General features: G+C 39.9%; 1 protein-coding gene across 15 annotated transcripts in view; it reads left to right on the top strand.

Moving 5' to 3' along the window:
* The window catches only part of ABLIM2 (actin binding LIM protein family member 2), a 133,525-nt gene that overhangs the window by 45,655 nt on the left and 60,827 nt on the right, over positions 1 to 27,043 (top strand). For all 15 annotated transcript variants that reach the window (XM_048303546.1, XM_048303549.1, XM_048303550.1 and 12 more), the window contains exons 3-6: positions 4,968 to 5,151; positions 15,086 to 15,201; positions 19,879 to 20,005; positions 21,946 to 22,039. In XM_048303546.1, the coding sequence (XP_048159503.1) occupies positions 4,968 to 5,151; positions 15,086 to 15,201; positions 19,879 to 20,005; positions 21,946 to 22,039 (521 nt within the window). The remainder of the gene's footprint in view (positions 1 to 4,967; positions 5,152 to 15,085; positions 15,202 to 19,878; positions 20,006 to 21,945; positions 22,040 to 27,043) is intronic.

The raw sequence follows: 27,043 nt of genomic DNA on the forward strand, positions 1-27,043 counted from the left end.
AAGGTGAAGTGTTGCAGGATATGATATATCCCCTAAGTTTTCTGTGTCTTTTCTACTCCTGAAAGGTTCTGGTTTTCTTTTGTCAGACCTGTCTGCCTTCCTGCATTTCTTGGTTGGAAGCTGGAGAAGAGGCCAGCTCGCGTGTCCAAGACTTTTCTGGGGCTGCATGCTGCTTTTGTTTGCCCTGGGTAGTAAGAAAATGAGGTGCCATTCAAGTCCTTGAGATTGTAGCTGGTATTTCAGATAATACTGCTGATACACTGCCAATGACTGACAGACTTGAGTATTCTTGAGTTCACAGATGTGTTTGGAAAGACAGCAGATAGGATCACTCATGCCTAGGAAGAGTGATTAGATTACATGGTTTATATACCCCATTGCAAGGTTCCTTCTGTCTTACTGCTGCTCACCTATAGACCGAAGTTTCAGGTGTGAATTAACTTAAGAGATGATATTCCCATCCCAATATTGTACGGCCAGCAAACTTGGAGCTGGGAAAGACTTCCCCAAAAGCTTTGTGGAAAGCTTATCTGGACTTACCACACCAGACCATGCAAGAAGGAGTATCACAGTCACAGGCATCTGCTGAAAGTGGGTTTAGACTGCTTCAGATTGATTGCAGTTCAGTTTGAACTTAAGTCAAAGCTGTAGTGGTGGAAGTTTGCCAGGTGGTTGTGATTCCTTCTCACAGGCATAGTGGCCAGGAGAAATGTTCCACATATAATCATGGGCTTTTGGAGAATGGGATCCCAGACTTCATACATCAGTGGTGTATGAAGATGTACAATTTAGCTGTCAAAAGAGAGTTATATCAGCAGTGTACTACGTGTCATTCTTGGGATCTTAGCCAGCCAGCAGCATCCATCTCATGGATGGAGGAAAATACCAGAACTGGACATTAAACCACAGTGCTGAGGAAGAAAAAAATGTATTTAACTTACATCAGGCAACAAATGGGAGGGAAAAATATAGACTTGTATGTGCGGTTGCATGTAAGCAAATTACTTGACTGTCTGGCACGTTGACAGCAGAGCAGCCCTGTTGGGATGACAGGAGCAGCAGTGCATGCTGCTGCTTCAGCCTGCTGTAATGTGCAGCAGCACAGCAAGCGTAGCATCCCCCAGGCAGCTCAGGACACAGCTGGTTTTTAGGCCCAGCACACAGCCAAGAAATTAATCTACTTTCAGTAGGCTCATTTGCCAGCACAGAAAATAGATGCATTTTATATTTGTACACTGCAAATGGAATACTGATGACATGCAGTAGTGGAATAGCAATATGCTTAAAGTGCATTGATTAATTGATTTGCTGATATTTATTTTTATAAAATCATAGAATAATTTTTATAAAATCACAGAATAATGGAAGGGACATTTAAAGGTCATCTAGTCCAAACCTCCCTGGAATGAGCAGCGTCTTCAACTAAATCAGATTGCTCAGGGCTCTGTCCAACCTGACTTTAAATGTTTCCAGAGATGGGCCACCTCTCTGGACAACCTGTTCCAGTACCTCACCAGCCTCACTTAAAAAAATTTCTTCCATATATCCTGTCTAAATTGCACCTCTTTTAGTTTAAAACCATAGCCATTACACACTGCATGAATTCTAGTGCTTCAGGTGCTGTTACAGACACCATGCTAGGGAAAAACATAGTCTGTTTCTAAACCAGTAGAGGAGCCCCCAGGTCTATATATGAAGTACTTTGGTGTGAGGTAACTGCAAACTGTCTTGAAGAGTGGAATTATCCAGCTGTAAGAGAAGCCACCCTGAGATACCCTCCCTAAAAATGGTGTGGATGTCGTCCCTCTCAAGTCTCATAGCACATCCAGGTTACTGGCTTACTACTAAATACCATAAGGAGACAAATACTTCACTACTTAAAAATTACTCCTAAAGCTTGTAACTGCTCAGGAAAAGGCATTGCCTTGTATGCAGGGTAATACCAAGAGAAGAAGATGAGTTACTCTGTGTTAGTCTCTTCATTAATATAATTGCTGTGTTTGCAGTGCTTTTCTTTCTTCACCAAGATGAACTCCAGAAACCGTTGAAAACTGTTTCTAGGTTATAAATAATCCTACCTCCAGACTCCTTGTGGAAGACAAGTGCCGGATAGGAGTGGATGTGACATTATGCTGATTTCCTGTCCTAGGAGAGTAAGATCTGGTAGCTGCCTTCAGACATTCTCCCTAGACTTCCTCCAGCTTTCCTTTCCTGGTTTCTTGTCTCTGCAGGTGTGCAGGATCATCTCAGATGGGCAGTGTCTCTGTCCATGTAAGTAGCAGGCAAGGGGCACAGCATCTCACCTGAGGGAAGGCCATTGGGTCTCTTTTCAGAGCTGCTCTTCTCAGCTTTAAACTGTGACTATTTTGATATCCAGGCCAGTGTTTAACTGGAATCCCTGTGTTCTTCTCTGGTCAGCTGGGTGACAGGCGAAATTGGATCAGATGGCTCAAAGAGTGCAGGATCAGGCAAGGGTTTGTGACTCAAGTTATGGCCTGTGGACCAGAGCTGGTGGTGCAAAGATGTTCATTCAGCCACTCCTTGCACATAGGGAGTCTGAAGTGATGGTGATGCAGAAAGAGGCCTGGTGAAAGGATGCCAAACTCACTTTTATTTTGAAGTCCTAATAACTCGTGTTTCTGTCTCTCTTTGGGTGAACAGTTTCGCTACAGGGTTCCTGAGAAGCCAGGATTAAGTGCATTAATGCAAACTGCTTTGGAGTTGTACACAACTTTGGAGTAGTTGTAACATTAGTGACAGCACAGAGAAAGGCAAATACCCTCAGGGTGAGACAGAGTGCCACCAAATGCCAGTGGCTGAACTGCTGCTGACCCCGCGTACCCCAAACCTTGCACCAGAGCTCTCAGCTGCAGTGAGACAGAGCCTGCCTGGCTTCCATTTAGACAATAAATACAGATTTGCTTGTGCAAAACGTTAAGAAATGTATATAGGGATGTAATTCCTCCCTTCTCTTTTCAGAAATGCAGTTATGTCCTTTTAACTTTTTTGTCTTATGATCCATTCTGCAAGTTCAAACACTGTATGATGCAATTTAGAGCTGCTCTAGGGCATCAGTATCAGCTCAGCATGCTGATCAGCATCATCTTAGAGCCACAGCTGATCTCTGCTTCTGTGACACCGGTATGTAGCTGAAATATATAGGCTGAAAGAAACTCATGATATCCAAGATTTTTGGAAAATCTTTTCAAAAAGCCTGTCCTTCATGAAAATGAGAGCATAGGTGAGAAAGAGAAATGTTAAAAGCAAATGTGTTAACCCTCTGAGACAGGATATGAGCAACGTATTGCAATATAATTAATCTAATCCTTGTTGTCCATGACACATGCAATATAATTGGAAGTCTTTTGAATTATAAGCAAGATTAATTAACCTGTAGTTCTTCAGTTTGACCGTGCACTAATATAGTTCTAGCATGATTGTTGTTTTCTTAGCAGTCAGGGCCATCTCCAGGGAGAATGAGGAGAACTTAAATGCCCATGTAGGGTTTAAAGAGGGCCTTGAGCCCAGGCCTCCTGTGCTACAGTTAACAAAGACTATAAAAAAATGGGAGAGTGATTTGGTGTAATTTTGAATGAATGATCAGGATCCTATGCTTTTTCAGGGTTTCTGTGCTGCTTGTGTTACTTTGTGCTTTGAGCACCTCTGTTGGACTCATTTCGTATAGTTTAGGTGCAAGATGATGTATTCTGACACTGCAGGGTGTGAGTTGACAGCCTTTACATTTAGAAACCAAAGTGCCTGTGGACTCTCAGGTACCCAAGTGTAAATCTCAATCTTGAATTTTAGAAGTGTGGATACTTCTGCTATTTTGGGATCAAGACACTGAACAACTCTGCAATGTTTTGTACATGCAATCCCAATTTAATAAGCAACCTTCCCACTCTTCTTCTGTGGGCTGTATGTGAGTAGTGACACTGCTGTGGTTCAGCATCGTTTGACTGTAAACACCGTGTGGTGATGGGAACACATTCCTGCATGAACATCCCCAGGAGCAGGAGTACGTAGTAACAAGTGTGGTGCTGTGACTTGCAGTAAAGAAGCAGTCAACACAGCAGTAGAATCACCTTTCTGAAGTCCAGTTCTCCTTATAAATCAAATCCAGTCTGTTTTCAAAGATCGTGATCAATGTGGATGATGGTCATCTTCTACGTGTCTGCTCTTTCTGTATGACTTCACCAGACCATTGTATCTCTCCTTCCTGTCTTACATGTTCTCAAAATTCCAGCCTAGCTCCATCCCTGATGCAATGGGAAAAGCCCCTGAACAGTCTCCCAAGCCCTTGGTTAATGAACTTTAACCCTTTCCTCCAGGTTTATTTTAAAAAATAGAAATTGACATGTAGGACTAAAACCTTACTTTTGCCAGGAGCAGATGAATCTGGAGATGCCTCCAGTTCATACTTGGTGAGTGATGTTTATCAGGTAAACACTATCTGATTTAAACTGATTTAACTTGTGAAAGCTTGCAGCAGTTTCCATGTGCATCAGCCCCTGTGTTTAGAGAGAGCAGTATTTAAAACCCTTTTGTGTTCAGGAGGAATATCAGACACTTCTAATCTGTTAGAGTTGTTTCTTTGTAACACTGGTGCTTTAGATTTTAAAGGCTTATATCCTTTATACATTTCTGTTAACCTGTTAAATGTGTTGGGTGTTGTATGTGCTAACCCTGAACTCAACTCCTACAGACTTCAACTTTGCACTCACAGCTTCTGCACTGAGGGTGACATTTTTGCATTAAGTAAGTCCAGGCCATTAGTGTACAGAATACATGACTGATGTAATTTACTGGAAGAGCAGTGTTTTTCAGATGCACATCTGTTCTGTGATCATAAGCCCATACATTGAAGTGCTTAAATACTCCACTAAGAACCATTCAGATCACAGCCTCATCTTAGAGCATGAGTTTTCATTTCCTGCCTTCTGAGTCTGCCTTTTCTCTTTCTGCAGCTTGTGGATGTGACCTGGCTCAAGGAGGATTTTTTGTGAGACAGGGAGACTACATCTGTACTTTGGACTACCAGAGACTCTATGGCACACGATGCTTCAGTTGTGATGAATTCATTGAGGGGGAAGTGGTCTCAGCACTGGGCAAAACCTATCACCCAGACTGTTTTGTGTGTGCTGTCTGCAGGTAGGTTTTCTACATGAAGCTGTGTTTCCTTTAAAAGCTAGATTTTGAAAGACTGATGCCAGGCATCACCTATAGCCTAGAGACAGGGTTTTCTGTTATTCACTTCTTTAAAAACTGCAGAATTGAAAAAAGAAATTGCAAATTTTGAGTGCCTCCCTTTTTCCAAATGTGTTTTTCTGGTTTATGTTATCTTATGTGTGAGGTTTTCAAAGTACTTTAGAAACTGCCACTGTCTTCACTGTAAGATGTTTTGCCCAAAATGTTGCTTTATTTCTGTTGTGTCTGCTGTTTTGTCATTTGTTGACTGAAATTACAAAGGATTCCTGTGCCAGTGGCTGAGTCCTCAACAGGCCAGATGGATATTGTATTAATAGATTTAAACAGAATTTTCACAGTGCTTCTTCTCAGAAACTTCAGTAACCATTTCAAATAGGACAGAAAGGTTCTGGACTATTAAAGACATTTGATTTCACGGGGGATCTCTGTTAGACATGGGTGTGACAAGTGACACAGCACACAAGCTTTTCCCCTACTAAAGCCCAGTGTAGTTCAGTGGGATCATTTCCTGCATGGGTCCCAGACTCAACAATACAGGGACTGATGTCATTTTGACCTGCATCTCAATCCTCTTGTGTAGAAATAGCACCAAAAAATCAATTGAAGGCTTCATGAAGAAGCTTGAAGTCCACTAAACCTTCAGGAAATGCACTGTTACAGCAATGTGGAGCAAATGGAAATGCTGCCATAGTTTCTCTGGCTAAACTTGAGCTTTTAGGAGTACAAGAAAAGCAACCTGACTTTCAAAGGGAAAGCCCAGTGAGACACTGGTGCAGCACAGTTGAGATGCTCTGTGTGCTGATGCCTCATGCAGGTGACTGTGCAGTCCCAAACCAGCATGTCCATGGCACTGTGCCCGTCTGCCAGCCCAGCCTGCCCAGCCCATGGAGCTGCTGAGCTCAGATATCCTCCTGTGCTGATGCAGGAGCAGGACTTCAAATTCCACAGCAGCTGTGGCTCATGGCAGGATCTCAATTAAATAAAGCAATTGAACAAATAATAATAATAGCCCTGATAAGGAGAAGGCTCTGAGATGGACAAGCCTTTATTATATTAAATTCTATCTAAGTTTTTCTCTGTTCCATAGGACATTTTTCCTTTTGGATACTTTAAACAAACATGAAGAGTAAAGATAAGGAAAAATCCTAAAGTCTTTTTCTTATTTTTTTCTTTTAATAGTAGAGAAAATTATTTCCGATGGATCTCTTGAGTTAACTGCTGGCTGCACACGCTCTTGGCCTGCAGCCTGGCAGTATTACAACTCTTCTAGAGATGAGCAGAGCTAATTCCTGGTACCTTTATTCTTAGCACTAGTACCTTCTGTAAAGTCAGATGCTTCTTTATTTAAGAGAAATCAAAAAACTGGTTGATTCCGTTTTTCCTGCTAAACGTGTTTGTATTCTCAGTCACACCACTAGAGTTTAGCAGATTTTTTTTTTTAAATGTTTGTTACTGTACTTATCAACTTGGTACCTAACCTGGGTTTCAGCCTGTTGTTTTTACCAACTCTTTCTGTATTTAGTTAGTCCTTTAGCTGATAGTTTGGAGCTTGGTGGTACTATTTTGTCTCCCTGGAAATTTGGAATAATTTTCCTTGTGACTAAAATATTTCTTTTTAAGTACCTAACAATTCAGGTGAGTTAAACTGCAGCACTGTGAAATTATTCATGCTACAAATATCATGTGTGGTGAAGATGTGATAAAGCTTTTAAAAATTAAGTTCCTGATACAATAATATGTCATATAAAAAGAAAATCAGTGATGTTCCCTAGCCTTCTGTATAACTAAATAGTTGTATTAAATGCTATTTCACTCTTTCTAATTGTTCAGTAGAGAGATCCAGATTTGCTTCTGTTGCTTTCCTTAGAAGGACACACAAATTCTTATTGTCTTCGTCAGAGCCAGCTAATGCCTTGCTGACTAGCAGGATTCAATTAGTGTCTCCCAGAGAGGTTGTAACACTGATTTGTGATGCAGAGCAGCAGAAGAATCGTGTCATGTGTTTATATGCTTTAAATCAGCCTCAATTACCCCTGTCATTGCAAGCCAGACATAACGTGTGTTTTTTATGGGGAAGAGTGTCCTGTCTAAACATCATCAGTATTTATTTTATTGAATGATATCCTCAGTAAAAATAAGGTTGGGAGACTATAAAGATGTGTTGTTTAAGCCAAAACAAGGAACTTGTTTGTTCATTTAAAAAACAGTAATAACAAAAAGAGGGGGGGGAAAAAAGTGTAAAACCCTCTACCTTGACGTGTTCCTTGGTGGGAAGAGTCAGGAAAACCATTTGTGGCCTCATTTCTTACAGATGGGCAGAAACCTTAAATACTGGGCCAAAGCACACTGTCAGTAGCAGTTAGCAGATGATGCCAACTGCATTTGGCATTACCTTTTACAGCCAGACTTTAATGTGGGTGCTGTGTTAGAAATCTGACTTCCAGAATGGTGTGAATTTGAGAGGTGGTGACTGCCTGCCAGTGGGGCTGATCCTGCTCTCATGGAAACCAAGCCAGGCTCTTACCATCTTCAGCCTGGAAACACTGGTAGCAGAAGGCATTTTGCACTCATGACACATTTCTCCAGAATGAGCACTTCTGCAACCCCTATTTCTGTAGCTGCTGAAGTAACACTTTTAAACTGTTTCTACATTGAATAGTAAACCAGTGTCAGTAGCAAGTCCTTTTTTTTTTTCCTTATTTTCAGAGAAGAGAAGGTTTGAATAGAAACATGTGGGAAGTGTATGGTAGCATCAGTGAGAAAATCTAGCTAGAGGGAGCAGTGGGAAAAAGCCAGCAATCCAAGCCCAGTTGTCTCCTGATGTTACTACTGTTGGATGCCACATGGCCCAGTGTCACAGGAAGCTGTATTCCTTGTACCCTCTGCACGGCATTCATAACCTGCTGCCCTCCTCTGGAAAAGCTGGTGTGTCAGAAATCCAGCTCATCTCTGGGCATCTCTTGGGAGTCAGATGCTACTACCTAGGGCTGCCACAAGCTAAAGTCTGAAAAAAATGAATTGGTATTCAGAGAAAAAAAACTATTAAAAGTACAAGATATTGTGCCATCCTATTTGATTGTTTCTCTCGGTCTTGTGTTAACCAAGTGGCTCTTATAAAAATGCAGCTTTTAATTGCATGTTTGCTCTGCTGGAGTAAAGATTGAGGGTTTAATCCCTTCTTCTTCCTGTGCTGTTCATAGTCTAGTGAAATCTTTTTCTGCTGTTGTGTTTTGTGATGATAACGCCTAAAACTAGGAATGAGTGGAAGAATAACGACATAGATTGAAAACTGTTGCAGATTAAATGCTTACTCTGAATTCCCAGGGAGTGGCTGAAAGTCTTCCTACAGCTTCATTAATTGGAAGGAGCTGCGTTCTTCAGAAGGCTGCCAAAGACATTTCCTTCAAAAGCTTCATGTGTTTGTAAAAGTAAAATAGAGAGAGAAAATTGACCCTGGCTGTAGCAATAGAAGCTTAGTTTTATTAAAATTTTGCACATTCTTCTTACATGGCTGTTGTAGACAGGACAGTGTGGCTCTTACGTAAGGTGAGAAAGGGCAGGACATTGAGTCTTTCAGAAAGAAATGGGTTGTCATACCTGTGATAATACTCTGAAAATTGGATTTTCAGGAGATGTCTTAGTGTGTTAATAAGTTACATAGATTTATTAAGCATATATAATGGTCTGTATAATGTTGTACCTAGAGCATGATTTCTGTTACTGATGGGCTATGTGTTCACTGGATATCAAAAAACTGGGATTTGCTTTTATGGGTGTTACTGTAATTAGTAAAGTTGGGGGGATTGGTGTTTACATACCCAGTTGGAGGAGTGTATGTAATAGTTACCCCTTTAGTTTCAGTATTCTTGTACTTAAAAGTTGACAAAAAAATTGTGACATATGAATGATAAAGAGAGGACAACTTGGCCCTTAGCTGGAGGATAGATAAGCACATGCATCCCAGATTAATAAGGAAACAGGTTCACATTTGCTTTACATAATTTTGATATCTAACTTCTTCTGAGTTCAGGAAGTTTTCTTTTAAAACAGTATCTTGGCAGAAGCTGAATATGTGCCATGTACAGGTGAGTAGTATGTGGAGGGGAAAGAGGCAGATACAGATTCTTCAAGGGATTATGTGCCAAACCCAGCTATAAAACCTCTTTCAACCCATTTGTATTTTTACAGTCTTCAAGAAAGTAATTCACTATGGCCAGGCAGTTGAATATAAAAAATCAAAAAGCTGAAATCCTTTTCTTTTCTCAGCAGAAGATTGTGTAGTCCTACATATGTAACACTGCTACTTCTAGAAAGAACTGAGATCTTTTGTGTATGTATGTCTTAAGAAATTAGGGTACTACTGAAAATTAGAAGTTCAAATTCAGTTTTTTCTTAAACACAGCAATCATGTCAGACTTTCTGAATATGCTAAACCTTTTTATTTGCTCACTTTAGTGCTGCTGAATTCGAAAGGGTTTTGTTTCCACTTGAAATCAGCCTGAGTGTTCTTGGCATTTTGATTCTAAACCAAATATATTTATCAATATATGCTTTTTCCTGAATAAAGGGGCAGTGTTGTGCTGCTCTTGAAATTTAGATCTGCTGCTCTTCAGGGGAAGGGTCTGGAGCACAAGTCCTGTGAGGAGCAGCTGAGGGTACTGGAGTTGTTTATCTGGAGCAAAGGAGGCTCAGGGGGTACTTACTGCTCTCTACAGCTGCCTGAAAGGAGGCTGTAGTGAGGTGGGGGTCGGTTTCTTCTCCTAGGCAACCAGTGATAGGACAAGGGGAAATGTCTTTAAGCTGCACCAAAGGAGGTTCAGATTGGATATTAGGAGAAGTTTCTTTGCTGAAAAGGGAGTTAAACATTGGAACAGGGTGCCCGGGGAAGTGATGGAGTCACCATCCCTGGCAGTGTTCACAAAATGAGTAGACATGGCACTATGCGATGATATGAGCCTGATGGTGTTTGGCCAAAGATTGGACTTGATGATCTTGGAGGTCTTTTACAACCTTAGTGATTTTAGAGTTCTCTGATTCTATATGGAGCATCCCTATAGCCCTAGGATAATGCAAGATGGAAGGGATCTGTGGGGGTCCTATGGTCCAGCCCCTGGCTCAAAGCAAGTCCAGTTTGAGCAGACCGCTGATGGAATTCCTTTAACATATTTCTAAGGATGGAGATCCACAGACTCCCTGAACAGTGTGTCCAGCATTCAACAAGCTCATGGCAATTTTTTTCCCTTATACTGAGTTGACATTTCCCATGTTCCGGCTTGTGTCTTCCCCCTCCAGTCCTTTCACTCTTTACCTCTGAGAAGAACGTGGCTCCAATTTCATGTACGTGTCATCAGGCAGTTTTAGACAGCAATATGACCTCTCCTGAGCAGGTACATCTCCTGCAGCCCCTGCCTGCCCATGTCCTGTGCTGCAGCTCTGAACCTGGCTACCTTCCATCGTCTCCCTCCAGTAAATCCTATCCTGAGGAGCCCAAGATTGTGCCTGCTGCAGTCTCTTTAAATTATGAGCATCGGGGAAGACCACATCCCTGGATCTGATGGCTGCACTAATGCCTCCCAGGATGTTGATGGCCTTCTTTGCCATGGGGACACTCTGCTGACTCGTGTCCAACATGGTGTCCACTGGGACCCCCGCATCTTCTTATGCTTTCCATCTGATTAACCCCTGTGGTGTACTGGTGCATGGGGTTGTTCCTCACTGCTTACAGGATTTAGCATTGCCCTTTCTGAAATTCATGTAGATGGTAGATAGCACACAATGTCCACTTTGTATCATCATTTTAATCCACAGGGTCAGATTCATCCCTATGGAGCACCTTGAGGGATGTGATTGTTCCAGGTACAAACTAGAGCAGAATTTGATCCTGTTGGTCCTTAGGTTGCAGTCTGACATTACCCCTGACCTGGTGTAACTGCAGCCAGCTACTGAAATGAATAGCTTTGCTCTCTCCACAACCCAACCTCAGGCTTCTGTTAATTTTCATATATCGAATTTAGTTGACTGTTCAGCCACAGAGTTAGATCAGCAATTTAAAGAATAGATAGCCATCCATCTGCTCTGAAAAAAAAAAAAGAATATTTTCTTTAGTCCCTCCTAGAAAGCTTGACTGACTTTCCCACAGCTGCATAGATTGAGGTGTGATGCAGAGAAAGACAAGACCAGGACCTGACCTTTTGGTATCAGCACACAGTTACCCGGGATTAGGCTGATGGTGATTTGATGTTTTACAATATAGTTCTGTTGGTCACCTCCAGATTTTTTTCTGGGTTTGCAAATATTGTAGGCAGGTGGATAAAACAAAATTTGTTGGGAAATGAATCATACATGTATTAAAATTCTACAAGTCATTTGAGAAAGCTGCTTTAAAAATGCTCTTAATTCTCATTTTAAAAATAGATTATCCAACTGTGAAAATCTCACTGAATATTTATTAAAGGATAAGTAGCTAATTTAAACCCTGTCCTGCTTTCTGCAATACCTAGCAGTGTTCAGTGGGTGACTGGTGGTGAGATATCATTGTATTTGAAGGCAGATATGGTGCTCTTAGCCTAAAATTCTATATATAGTCTCGCTCACAACTTACAGAGCTCAGAAACTGAAACCTTGTTAAGTGACTGTTACCACCTTCTGTTGTGCCTTCACTCATACTGGCACTGAAATGCTTGAGCAGAGCTGCTTGTGAAAGGGAGAGGTCAGCTGGTACAGAAAAACTGACAAATGTGTTGGGTGTGAATTTCCAGTGAACAAAACAGTGAAACAAACTTTGAGGCCTATTTATGGGTTTAGAAGACCTGTGAGGGAAGGAAATGTCTGTCTGTACCTTGGGGTGGACAGCTCCAAGGAATATTTTTCTGGGGATGTTTTAGAGCAAGGTGTCTTGCCCATTTGGAGAACAATAAAGAATCAAAATTGTTGCCCTCTCCCATTGGATGGATTAACTACTGAACTCTTAGAAAATAAGTCAAGTATGATATTTTTATGGGCTATGAAACCCCCTACATGCCCTCCCATCTGAGGAGGCTCTGTGACATGCTGTGGTGCCTGTGAACTTTGGCATATTTGTAGGTGTCATCAGCCTGGTTCTGTCTTTGTGCCATAGGAGATCAATTATCCTATTCTTCTCTTCTAATTTTAACTTACGTCCTTTTAGATTGCCTAATTGCTTAGACAATGATAAGATGAGGCAATTCGAAGTGGTTGGTCCCTGCTTCTACTTTACCTGCTGCTTGGTGTGTCTGTTTGAGGTGGGCTTCTGTGCTCATCAGTAGTTCAGCTGGATCTTTATTAGGTATATCCCTGAGTCAGGAAGATAAACTAACCTTACCTCTCCCTACTGCTCCTAATATATTGCATATAAGATTGTTCAGTAGTGTCATTTTGTTCAGATTGTTCAGAGCAGTGGATTGCTCACAGCTTCCAGCACATCACCATCCCCAGGATTATTAGTGGTGCAAAGCCTGCTGTTTTACTGAGACATCTCATGAGTGCCCAGCTGGGTCCTGAGCTGAACCCAGCCTTGGTTCCCATAGAGACTGTGGCAAAACACAGTTGAAGGTACTGCCCTGCCCAGGGCGTGCAACTGTACATAGGAATAAAAGATGGCAGCATAGCTGTATGGCAGTGAGTGTGGTTGTGTGATGGTATCAGTGGAGCAAGGTGCTGGTTTTGTGGGGTTTTAATTTGGAGCAGACTACCAATGGTAAGAAGTCTGTGTGTATCTGTCAATCAAGATCAGATGTCTTCCTGAAAACACATAGGAGATCGATTACGTTCTTGTCTCAGTTCTGGAACAGCTGACTTCCCTTGGCTCATTTCTTTCCAGGTCAGTTAGTAGTGCTAAGTCAATAGACTTGATTTTGTAATATTTTGTTATCGTGAAAACATGTTTAAATGTTTATTTTCACATTGGGAGTAGAAAATTAGGACAGCATTTGAGTTATATCACTCCATTTTTGAGACAGTTTTTGGTAATTAGTCATGAATTTATATTATCTATATAGAAGTGTATCACATTTACTAATTTTTATTCAAATATATGTATGTTCATTTGAATAAAATTTGAGTTGGGCCAGATGACCTTCAGAGGTCCTTTCCAACCACAACTCTTCTGTGAGTTCATAAAACTTTTATTATTCCATGTATTAGAAGTCTCTCTGATTTAAAAAATATCAAAATCTGTTGCAGACAACAGCTATGGCCTAAAAAGTTAGTTTTGGGGGTTTTTTTGAATATATGACACAGAAGCTTGCTGCTGCTGCACTGCTGCAAGACAGGAGAGATTTGCTCACTGGAGTGCAGCTCCATCACATCATGTCTGTCACGCTAGAGACAGTATTGTCTTCTGGTTAGGTTGTTGAGTAAAATTCATGGTACAAAATCCGTTTTGAAACAGGTGGAAATTTAGGCCTCCTGGATCTGTACTAACATGGTGTTGGACCTCGTTGTACCAGAATCACACATAGATCATTTAGTTGGATCAAAGAGCAATTTTAAAGGCTATTTCTATAAAGTATTTTTCCTTATCTTAAATTTAGGTAAGTGAGAAAGTGGGAATTTTTTGGAGTATAAAGTCATTGTAGAAGAGAAAAAAAAGTGAAAAGCAGAAATCATTACCAGATATCAAAAAAGATAATAATATTTAAACTCCATGTGTGCTCATGATATTTTAAATTATCACCAATGGTCCAAAATGGATGGCAGTGTTGAACACTTACTTATGTGGTTTCAAATATATTTTAGTATCATTATATAGAAACAAAGGACAGCATTGCTTTTGTTCTTTTTCTAAGTAATAAAATTCTTTTAAATGTCATTCAAATGTAGAATAAGCTTCTCTTAGGCAGTTTAGGGAGGAAAATAATGTTTAAGTTTAGCACAAATTATCTGTGTAGCTTTTGTAGTGAAGACAACCTCACAATTGGTATGAATTTGATAGCATTTGTGGGGAAATGCTATGGAGAGTTTTAATGAAATTTTAATCAGATGGGCTGATCAGATGGACTTCACCATGAGGCAGAAGGTATGTGTTATGTTTGTGCCCCGCTTAAGCCATATTTTGATAGCTTGGATAGGGATTTAGTTGGACATGAGCTTTGGGTGGGGTGAAATGTATTTCTAAATCCTCACCATCCTTTGCTGCATATGAAGTGATTTGTCCATCTGGTTCCCTTAGAGAAAAAGCCTCAGTGCTTTCTGTGCCCAGACAAGGAAGTGCACAGCAGAGAGCTTTTTTGTTTTAAGGACATTGATAAAAAAGAATGATTTAATTAAGTGTAAGAAGAGCTTTTGTTGAGTAGGGAAAACAAGTGATGTAGACACTGTGGGTTTTATAACTGGGGTAGGTTTTTTCCTTTGAGAGTTCACTAACATGTGCTTTCTGAGAACATAGATTAAGAGAAGGACTTTGATGTGGTAAAATTTGTGAGGACAAGTGCTGTTTTTTAATGTATAAAAGTCATCACTCTTGTGCATCTATTTAACAACATAAAAGCAGCTGCCTTTGCCTCCACTTTACTCCCTGTAATGCCAATTTTATTTTCATTCTGTAACTGATCCTGTCAGTGATGAACCCTGGCTGATACTACATTTCTTAGATACACAACAATTTGGACTTGAGTGCTCACTGTGTTTTCATATCTTTAGATTTTTTTTTTCCCTAAGAAGCTGTAACCATCTGCATTTGAAGCTGTTTGATATGTCCCTTTGATACTTAAGCCTCTAAGTGGCTGGAAAACTGAATGAGAACTGGGAAAGCAGAGGAAAAGAAGCCAGAGAATAATCAGTTCCTTTATGGAGAGAGATTTAATTTCAGTAAAGGCGTGAGGCTGTAAGAGGTTTGCTTTTGTTTCTGCTGTTGTAGATTGCCTTTCCCTGCGGGTGACCGGGTGACTTTTAACGGGAAGGAGTGCATCTGCCAGAAATGTTCCCTGCCCCCCTCCAGCAGCGCCGGCTCTTTCCCTGTACAGAACCTGCGAAGTAAGTACGGATTTCTGCTCTTTTCAGTCAGTACTTCTTAGTCTGCACAGGTTTAAAGGACAGAATTTTACACCAATATGTGTAACTGGAACTTCTACCACTGTGCTGCATAAGAGGTGTCATGAAATACAATGTACCCTTGTGAAAAAGTATAGGGTGGTTTTTCAAGGAAGTCTGTTATTGAAAAGGAACACAGATGGTGCCATTATAGGATTAACAATACCCAGAACCCCTCGAAGATATGATTAAAAAGAACTAAATCAAATTATTTGGAGAAAAAATATAATATAGATGTTAATATTTTTGAAGATTTAGTCCAAGTCCAGCTGAAATAAAATCCAATGTGAGATTTAATGATTTGTAAGTATTCCAGTATTGCTTCAGAAAATATCAGTGACCAGACTGCATGGCTAAATACTACACAGCAAGGGGTTTAATGTGTGAAATATCACTGGGGAACATTCACCTTGACCTCAAGACTATTGTGCACTATCAGAAGGTACAAACACTACAGGGAAGAAATGTGGTCTTTTCACACCAACATTTTTTGCAGTAGATCTTCGAGAGGTGGTGTTGCTCTGAACTCCATTCCTCTGCTGTTTTGCTCATGAAGTGCTTCCATGCTTTAAGAGTCCACTACCACCTTTATTTAATTAAACAGCAGCAGCAATTCAATTAAACAGCAAAAACAGAAATATTTTTATTGACTATCACATCAAGCTGGATTCAGCATTGCTGAGGAAGGGCCCCATGGATTGCTCATCTTCCTGCATATGGAATCTGGCCCACTTCTGGGAGAAAACTCTCCTTTTTTATCCTGTTTTCTTTTTTCCCTCACTTTTCTTCACAGAAGTTTTCACTATCTACTTTCTACAGTTCATCAGCCAAAGCTGCTGTGTGAATGCTCTTTGAGATGCTCTACTCATTCCTCTTGCTAATGCCATTCTCTTTTGGGGATAGGATAGCCCTCTCTGTTAGGTGCTTTCTCTTGTCATTTACTGCAGAAATGGATCATCCTTGGCCATCTTTGCTGTCTCCTTGTCATATGTGAAAAGTGCCTTTGACTGTAATGGACATTACTTGCCTGGTTGAGTACTGTCAGAACAAGTTCATTTGATTATCTGTGATACAGAATCCTTTAATGTATTTACATTCCCTTTCTCTGTGTGCACACACACACACACCCACACACACCATGGAGAGTTTTTCTTGTCACTGCACTTCCCTGGCTCTCTTGGGCCACTGCACTGACTCTTCCCAGAGCACAGGTACCTGCAAACCTCAGCAAACCACTTGCCTCAGAGGGAAACAGCACTGGAAGCACATCTTTGTGGCAAAACCTGACCTTTGAAAGTAAAAGTTTAACTTTTTCCTGAATTATCTCAAACAGGTTTATTTAAACCTCAAATACGTCTCTCTTTTAAATCTCATTAGAAATGGATGAAGTCTTTCCATAGGGTGGAATTGTTTGAGAGTCCTGATTCAAACTTGGATGATATCTGCCACACTTTAGACTGGATTTTTGAAAGAATTCCCCTGAGATGAACCAGCTCTGCTTTTCAAACCATGTGCTGAGGGAGGTGAGCTGCTAGGTATAATGACTTCTCAAAGGGCATACTTGGCCTGCAAATAAATTGTGCCATGGTGTTGCCAAGATCCCAGATAAATATCATCCTTTACCTGTGTAGATTGTATCCTTTCTTATCCCTTCCTTACTCCCATTTCCCCAGTGCCTTGCAGTGCAGCTACAGGCCACCATCTCCTGATCTCTGGTGACATGCAGCTCACAGCTGACCCCAGAGCTGGGAAGCTCATGGGACTCAGGAAACTGGATAGCAGTGTATAATCCCTCCTCAGTGTTGGGAATTTGATGGGTCAATAGGAAGCACTGCAGCACAAGTTCATGGAGGTGTGTGCCTGTACATGTAGCAGGATATGTAAGAGTCTGACCAGTGGCAGTACACAGAAATTTAGCTAAATGTCTAAAAAGATACTAAAGAATTTGGGAAGCCTTCAGATTAATATGTGAGATGTGAAAAGCAGTATGTAATATCAGCTGTTTTCCAAGCACATAATCCTTAGGCTAGAAGCGGTGTTTCAGGAATAAACAAGCATTGTCAGAGACATCCTGGTTGAACTGGAGAACTGAAAATCCCTTGTGGCTGCCTGTAGCTGTATTACATAGAACAGTGGATGGTGTATCTCCTAACAGTGGCTTTCTTGGAAGAGACCTTAATGCTTTAAACCAGCGATTCTTTTTAGTAGTGCGCAAAAACATACAACTTCAGGGAAACTTAATCAAGGAGCAAGTAGTACATTGACCCACTGTTAACACTGGGTTTGTTCCTGTCTCAGAACTGTCTGATGTGTACCATGTGTGCTATTCAGCAGCCTGTTTATCTCAGCAATGCTTTCAGAATATCTCTTGGGGACTCACTGAGCTCCCAACATCACTGCCCCCTCTGACAAGCCCTTCTATTTTCATCCTCCCTTTTTGCTTCTGACCTCCTTCATGCATTCCATTTGGAAGAAATGAAGAATGCAAAATACTTGCTTTCTGCCCAAGTCCTTGAATTTTTTGTTATTATATAAGTATAATAATAATCTCTGTTTTGTTTTGTTTTATAAAACAATAGCTCTGAAAATCTCTTATGACACTGTTGAGAGAGTACTCAAGGAAGAATATCAACATGTAGCAGCAAATTGATGTGTTCTGCAGAATTGTTGGTTGAAATTAGTTGAGTCACCAAAGGATGCTGGATCCAAGATGGGAAGACAAGGACGCTGCATCAGTAGGCACTGTTGGCATAGCAACCACAGTATTTGTTTGTAATTATCTGGCACTTTACAGGGAAAACAGCCATTGGGAATAAAAAAGGTAGCTCACAAAATGCTGCATTTCTGCCCACCCAAGCTTAAACCAGATGAAAGGTGAATGACATCTGAGCACATGATGTTGTATTCAGTTTGTGAAATAAGCCCTCAAGCAGTGAGGTTAAATTAGATTACCAGATGAATCCCCAGTACAGGGGAGATCACAAACAAATTTCTGATTGCAGTTAAACAATAGATACTGCAGATTACTGCAGGGGCTAAAGCCAGGCACACACCCAAATGTTCTTTTTTATGAGCTAAACTCAAATGTTCTGATCTGTAGTGCACGTGTTTTTGTCCTAGGCTTGTTTCCACGTATTGGCACTCTAGAGGGTAACATTAAAGAGGTACATTATTGCTCCCTCAATACATTCCAAATCCACTAAAGGAAAATACAAACTATGCTTTATTGTTGTGTGCTCAGAAGTGAAACATTTACAATTTCACTTACACTGTCTCGTTAGGGTCATGTAACCAACTAAATAAAATCTTAAATCAAAAAGGTTTTAAGAGGACTGTTTAAATGTTTTAATGAGATCCTAGGTTTAGAGTTCTTTCTTAATATCTAGAGAAATCTATTTAATGCTTTTGCATAGCTTTCTCTTCCATGTAAGACATTGTTGTGGGTTTTTTTTCTCTCCTGGCATCTCTGAATGATTAAGTGTCTTTCAGGTTTTGTCTTTTCTCTAGGAAATTGTTGGTATACCTGAAGAATTCCTAAAAATACTATGTATTTTTCCACATCAGATGGAAGATATTTTATGGAGGATTAGAAGGATTACTGAGATATTGGTATTAGAATCAATTTATCACTGACATTTATCCCTATTTTCCACATATTCTGACTATATTAACATTTAGTAAGAAAATCATACATAGACAGGAAATCTGTAGAGTGAAGAGTGAATGAGAGATTGTCGTTGTAAGGTACTAGAGGGTTCATTTTTGATATGGAGAACCAGATCCAAATCGCATGCCTATGTAACATCTCTAAAGAGGACACTCACAGGTGGACTCTTTGTGTGGAAACTGAGTCTAGATTTGGCTTTTAGTAGCTTAGGCAAAATATTCTATTGTTAAAAATAAGGCAACCAAACACCTAGAAAGTCTTGTTCTCAATTACTCTCTCTGGAAAGTATAGCTAGTTCACCTACAGCCTGTTTAACCAACATAGACTAACCTCTGTTACCCAGTTATTACATGTTTTACATGTATTTTTTGTTAGCACCTCCCGGAGCTTTAATATAAGTGAATTTCTACAAAGAATAAATACATAGACAGCCATCACTTTCACATATTGAAATGTCACTAATGCCTCTTAAGTATTGGTGTGTTTTTTCTGGTTACAGGAAATTTCATATCAGAATTTCACCTTGGATTTTTTTCATGGTTTCACAAAGAATTTTGAAATAAGTAGAGCTTGCAGATACCGAGGCAAAGTCTAATAGAATCAGTTATTTGTTTTACTCTTTGTCTTATTTCTTTTCTCAGGCTGATTTGCAATGCTTGAAAAATTAATCAGCAAAACTTCGTATTTTTTAAACATGATATAAATGAATTAAAATAAAGTCTAAGTCACTAGGAAACTAAAGTCATCAGCTTTTTTCTTTGAATGATGCATGTCTTGTAGCAATGTCAGAGCATTCTAAGGGTGGCAACCCTTGTCATCTATCAGTGAGCAGCCACGAGCTAGCTATGGAGCCCTCGTGAGCTGTTATGGGGACACTGCAGTACTGCAGTAACCAACTGTTGCATGACCACCTAAAGAATATGGTTCACTCATACTGGATTTTTCTCTTGCAGATTGTGGGGGTTGTGGTTCAGAAATAAAAAATGGTCAGTCCTTGGTCGCCTTGGACAAACACTGGCATTTGGGCTGTTTTAAGTGCAATACTTGTGGCAAGCTACTGAATGCAGAGTATATCAGCAAGTAAGTAGGGGAGTATTTTCACCTCTTTTCAGCATTCTTTTAATGCCAAATAATTAATTCATCACTGCATACCCTTTATTTTTTGTTTATATATGTATTTGGGGAGATATATTAGAGATTATTGTCTGAATTATTATCTAAATTGTATTATAAAAATAGAAATGGAGAGAAGTAGAAGTCACATTTGTCCATTTACCTGGAAAAGGACTTTACAAAGCAGCTATGCTACAGAGCAGTCAGTGGGTGGAATATGTTTCAAAGACCCAAAGGTATGCCCTTAGTAACCTATGGTTTTTCTCTCTGTGATGCTGTAATGTGAACAAGCAGATACTGTTCTTTCTGTATGTACTACATAAGCAGAAATGTTCACCAGAAGTTCATCAAGGATGTACATATCATGCTTTTGTGCTGCTCCAGACCTTTGTGTTGTCAGATTTGGACTGAATGTGATGACAGCACTGAGAAACAGCACAAAGCACGCACACACCAAGTCCCATGTCAGCACTTTAATCAGGCCAGTGACATACAGGGCTTTCACTGGCCAAGGCACCTGGGATTAATTTCTGCTTCAGACAAGTGTGTTACTCTGAGATTTTCTTAAGCAGTGAAGTAGCTCAGTCACCAGTGCCCAAAGACGATGGAGGTTCAGAGCCTACTTTTGAAAGTTCACTGACTTTCAACAATTCTTTGGATTTAGATTAACACAAGTATAATATTTAATTTCACAACTTGCACTGGAGAAACAATATAAAAAGGGTGTTCTTAAATAAGGTTTTGCATTGTCTCAGTGTTGTGCTACTTTGCTGTATTTTAGTACAGTGCTTTTTTTTGCATGTTATTTAATATAAACCTCCCATAAATTGTAAAGATATAGTTATTGTGAAATCCTCCTTTTAAAAAGGCTAAATGCCAAACAAAATAACTCAAGAGAAGAAACATCCTGGCTTTAATGAATTCAATTAATTATTGTAATAACTTATAGGTTAGTCTCTAAGAAATCCAACTTGCACGCTATAAAATTAATTTCTATGTTTCTCTAGGGAAATGTCTGATAAAATCATGGCTCTGGTAATAAATCTGTCTGATCAGGGGCTGGTTTAACATAACAAACGAAACATATTTAACTATGTTTAACTTGCACTTTGAAACATGAGAAGAATCTCCAGTTTATTCTTAGACCAATTTGTTTTCATTCATCGGTTTAATGGTCTACATGTGCAGCTTCATAAAACTGTAAAATGTAAAATTAACAGGTTCTTGTCAGGGCAGTAGTCCAAGTGTTCTGGTCCTGATGCTTTACAATAAAAGCAGAGGCTCCAGTTTTTATTCTTCATATCTCTAAATTGTCTCTTGTGGTGGTGAAATAGCTGGTCACATCATGCATGAACACACTGCTGCTCAGGCTGAATTCTTGTAGTCATTGCTGGCTTCTGTGGAGCACATTCCCAAGGTGTTTGATCCCTGGCTGTCTTTAAGCAAGTCCAGTCAAGAATGTCAGATTTAAATGTTTATCAAAACTTGGTTTACTGACAAGATATTTGAGAAATTACTCTCTGCAGTCTCAGCTAAAGGATTAGGTAACACATATATTGGATGATACATAAATTGAATGAATAAGATGATAAGAGGGGAAGACTAATATATAGAAATAACTATTTTTTCCACAGAGGGGGAGACATGTGGAATCGGTTAATGGGTAACACGATTAAACAGATGGTATGAGGGTCTCAGAGACCTGTGTTGTTACACGTTTAGCAGCAAAGCAGAAAAGTGGTCCAAAATAGTTCAGTAACTATTCAGTTTTTTACAACATTAATAAATATGAGGTACTTGGGAGGCAGGAAGGTCCATAAATACCCTATGAACTGTTGAAACATTGACAAATTTTAGATGCATAATCTAGTAAATGGTAAGCTGTATGACCTGTTGTTCTTCCCTAGGGATGGTGTTCCATACTGCGAAACGGACTATCATGCAAAGTTTGGTATCAGATGTGACAATTGTGAAAAGTACATCACAGGACGAGTGCTTGAGGTAGGGAGAAGCTGTCATTGAAGCACATCTTGAAGTGTACAAAAAGAGTAGCTCCATTGGGTTTAGTCCTATGCTCACAAATGAGTGTTAATGCAACAGTTTAATGTTACTTTTATTAAATACCTGGAACTTTTTCTGTAATTGGGTTTTTTGTTTCTTCTGTTAATGACTTGGTAATATGCAGAGTCCCTAAATGGATAGTTATGGTACTGGAGAATGTTCAAGCAGCAGAAGTAATTAATGAATGTGTTATCAGGCACGTTTTAAAACTTGTGCTAAATTAATTTGTAATTTCTGCTTTTTGATTCTCTTTTATGTTCCCCAAAGATAGGATGAAGCTGTTGAAAAGTAAAATGAATGATTTGAACTGTGTTTTTGCACCCAGAAATGAGCTGTGTGGCAGAGATTTTTTGTGCTTGTTGTTCTAAGAAGCAGGAGGTGGTTTAGTGTAGGTGCATGTTTATGCATTATGCAAAAATTTCCATGACCCAGTGTCAGAAAGTAATATATTCCTTGGATCTGAATAGAATTTATCCTTATCCTTGTGTACTGTTATCCCATCAATGTCATTGATTATCTGCTTTTTCTTTCTGCTTTTCCCTGTATCTTGCAAAGTCCAAGCAGTACGGGCATTAGGAAGAGTTACTCAGTTCACTCTTTGCATCAGCTAAGAAAGCCTGGAGAAGTCCCAAAGGACTTCCACCAGAGGAAGATGTGCTTGAGTCACACAAAGACTTAAGTGTCCAAGTGGTGGACAATTATAACTTGTTAGGAACTGACGAGCAAGTGTCCATACTAGATGAGAATCTGTATTGGATAGGATGATATGGTGTTAATGTTAGGCATGAGAGGCTTTTCCATTAAAAATTGTTTTTACGGACCTCTTCGAAAAGAGATTTCTAGAAGGGAATTTGAAAGAGTATAAAGAAAGCTTTCTCATTTTTTTGCACACTATTGTCTCAACTGGGAGAGGCAAAACAAAAGAAAACATCTTAAAACCGTAAAAAGGTGACCAGTGAAAGCTGTTACATGTTTTCGGAGGTGTTAACCTTAGACACTGAATGAAAGGGAGTAGGAGGGGGTGGGAATTAAAGGTAAAGTTAAGGTAATTAAGGGAGAGATGAATGCAGAGAGAAGAGTTAAAGCTGTGGCAAATTTGGAATGCATTTAGAGAAGTTTACAAGGAGTGATTAATACCTCAGTATTAATAGGAGAAGAACAGAAGCTCCAGTTTCTGTACTGACTCTTGGCTGCACAATACTGTGTTTTTCTGTCCTGGTTCTTGCCTTGAAATATGCGCAAAAATGCTCTTTTTATTAGGTAATATTTTACCTGCAGTATAGTTAAACAATGTCATGTGGTGTGGTGTGGTTAAGAACTGGGTCCTTCCTGTCTCTATGGGTAATAAAAAGAAAAAAAAAAGTTTTAGAGATCTGCATAGTAACAGTACCAAGTTTGATTTGTGGGACCTGGGAGCACATGTGACTGTAGTTGATTGTTCTGACTGCTTGGTGAGAGTGTACTGAATAGGAGGCAGTTCCTTGTTTTTATTGTAGATGGGCCAGTAACAAACTTGGGAAAAGTTAATTTTTTAAAGGTATTAAAGGAATTCTACTATGAGAGATTGCGTATGATGATTTCATGTGTGTGGCCCTCTCCTCTCCATTCCCCAGTGTTGGGCAGCTCTGTAGCACTGATTCTAATCTTGCTTTGGTATTGGTTCACGCTGGAAGCTACTTTCATTGGTCTGTGACACTTAACTGCGGAAAAAATACTGATGCAAGATTCTGAAACCTTTGAAAAAAAATAGATGAGGAGAAAGGAGTGCCACAGTCTGTAAAAACACAGGAATGTCAGTATCAATGTGAAACAGGAAAGATAGGATGAAGTTAGGATGGAGCAGGAAATGGATTTGAATGGTTACAATGATATTAAATATCTCTGGAGACTTGTTATAACAACCTGGAAATTTTATAATCTGTAAACTTTTTTCTATAGGACTATACAAAACAATGTGCTGGTTTGTGTGCAACAAAGCTAATGAAGCTTGAATATGGGTGCATGTCACATGTGCATTCTGCTGTCACTGTAGGTCCTGTTCCTCATGACGCCTCCCAAGATATCTGCTCCCATCCCCTCTGTTTTCCCATTACATATCGCAAGAGCTTTCTTTACATTCTCACCACCTGTTTACAAGCAGTGACTCACACTGTGAGCCTTCTTCCGTGGCGATCCGCCTGGGATTTCCGCGAGTCTTTGGAACTCTGTAAGGGATCACTTCAAACAGCCACTGAGTTTCGGTGTCACCGTGGAGAGCAGCTGGATGAGGAGGTAATGCCTCACTTCAGTAGGAAGCTAAACAAAAAGTCATGGCCTGAGCAAACAGATTTGAAGGGATGTGGAGACCGTGTCTGTAGCTAACGTGGTTAAAGCATTTGTTGTTTGTGTGCAGCAGATGGACTTGTTCAAAAGGCTTGGAACTGGGACTGATCTTTTCTCTCCCTCTGGTCTTGGTATTGAACTCGATGTGTGTTTGTCACCACCAGGCTCATTTATATGTTTGTATATCTCCTGGTCAGGAGGACAGAAAAAATACAAAGTAATCATGCCTGCTCTTTTGTTGTAGGACATGCTTTTTGTGGAACTGTCTGGAATCCTGGCACATTTTTCAAAATGACAGTATTTCTTTTTACCATCTTGAATATTATCTGGAGAAACACAGAAATAATAGGGCAAATTGCTCTTAAAGTGAGGGGAAATCTTGACAGCAACACTTACTAGCCAGAGGAATACTCTCCCAAGGGAGCTGCTGGAAACTATCACTTAGAAAGTCTTGTAACAAGATTGGACAAGGCACTGGAAAATCTTCCTTAGGGAACAGTCCTGCAATGACAAAGGGAGGGAATATATGACCTAATAGGATTTTTTCCATCTCTGATTTCTGTGTTAATGTCAGGAGGACAGCTGCTTCTACAATTATTCTGTGCCCAGATTTTATAATATTGTCTCCCTTTCCAACACTTGTTCATTTTAACTGTTTATTCAGCAGAAAGGAAGGGAGAGTCAACTAGTGTGAGTTACTGATAAGTTATAAAAATATGGCTGTTTTTGTAGGTTGTCAGCCAAATACAGTGATGATTTAGATACTTAAATTCTTCTCTCAGCCCATTTTCTGAGGGCCAGATTCATTCCATGTAGTAAATGGGCTTAAACACAGGATAGCTTTGTTTATAATTCCTTTCTTGTTTCTTTCTTCCCTCCAGTCCACCTTGGCTTGCACCCACTCTCCCAGGGAACTTGTACTGGAAAAGCTATGAAAGGGGCTGAGTAGTTCATTTATGAAGATGATAAATTCTTTGATTGCTTTTAAAAGCAGTAGTTTTGCTGTTGTTTAAAAAAAAAAAAAACCAACCCTACCCACCAGTGCATTTATGGGCAAGATTTGCTTTGTTTGTGAAGCATACAGAGCACTCTTAAATGCAAATCAGCCCTCTCCTAGAAGTTGTTTTATTTTATCCCTGACCATATGTATTGATAAACCTGCCACCTTAAGTGAAGAGCAAGAGGTTGCTGGAGTTTACTTTAGTAGTTTGACTTAAAATGAAGTGTGACTGAAAACCTCTAGGGAGAGAAAGGGTTTATTTCAGTGCTTACGCTGTATCTCTGCTGCCAATCCTGCAGTAGTTATGATCATGCAATAACACACATTTTAAAATAACAAGCCATTGATTTTTATGACCAGCCATTTCCCTTTTGTCGTGTTGCAGTCTATTTCTGTACACTTAGCACTAAAAATATTTTTTCTCCTTTTTTTCAATTACAAGCAGTAATTTATTAGTTAAAATTTCAACTTGTGGTAATGAACATATCCTAAAAAAAAAAGTGTAACTGTCTTTTTTAAAAAAAATATAGTATACTTCTTACAGCAATTCAGAGCCTGTTGCAAACCCCTTTCACTCAAGAAAACACTTTCCATTTGTTTCCTCATTTTTAATCAGTCTTCTAGCTGCGTTTTCCTGGGGGAGGCAGAGATATGTTGTCTATCTCCCGGTCCTTCCCACACAGCAGGTTGTGTAAAAGGTTTGGAAAGCTGTTGAGGTGCATGGCAAAGCTGTGTGACAGCCAATGACTCCTCCTCATCCTCTCCTGAGAGGCATGTCTGGGTTTCCTTTACATCTGATCCTTAGAAATTTCATCTCAGTTCCAGCACCTCTCTATTTTAAAGTGGTACATGTGTAGTTAAAACTTCTTTGGATACAGATTGATTTTTAGCTTTTTAAAAATCTTCTCCCCTTTAATTGATGAATTCTAAGGAGAATTTATAGAGAGTAGTCTTAGTTCGTCTCAACTTTTTTTTTGCAAAACTGGGTGAACCCAGTTCTCTCCTGCTCATAAAGTCAGCTCCAGGCTTTTCTGGTGATGCTGGTGGACCTCCTCACTGTGGATTCCTAACGGGAACTGCCTTCTCTCAGTATGGATGAACACTGTACTCTACATAGCACCTCACCACTGTCTTGTGCAGTGATTGTAACCCCTTCCACTCTTTCTAAAGAAAGTCCTTTCCTGGTATATCTCACACTGGTGCAATTTTTTTTCTCTGAGTTCTTTAACGTTGACAGCCCATACCGAGATACTACTTGGAGGGTGGTTCTCTTCACCTCTGTTTCAGCTGGTGGTTTCCAGCGTTGTTAGAGGAAGCCTCCATATCCAAAGATAACCTTCTGGGGATGTTTTAATGGTAAACACAATATAGGCTGTGAGGGGGTCACGATTGCTTGGATAGGCAACTTCATCCCATCGGTGGCCAAAATACCCCTCAGGGGTGTTTTCAGTACTTGACTTTTATCTACAGCTGTCCCATGATTCACAGCTACGTGACTGTGGTGTAAAGGTGTCTTACAAGTGCTGTTGAAAATCCCTTACAGCAGTTGGAACCATCTTTATGTTTGGTATCTGACATCCTAACACAGCAGCACAGCACTCAGTTTATGTGGGGGAAGAAAG

The sequence above is a fragment of the Corvus hawaiiensis genome, chromosome 5, assembly GCF_020740725.1.
Source record: "Corvus hawaiiensis isolate bCorHaw1 chromosome 5, bCorHaw1.pri.cur, whole genome shotgun sequence".
In the NCBI taxonomy this organism is placed as follows: Eukaryota; Metazoa; Chordata; class Aves; order Passeriformes; family Corvidae; genus Corvus; species Corvus hawaiiensis.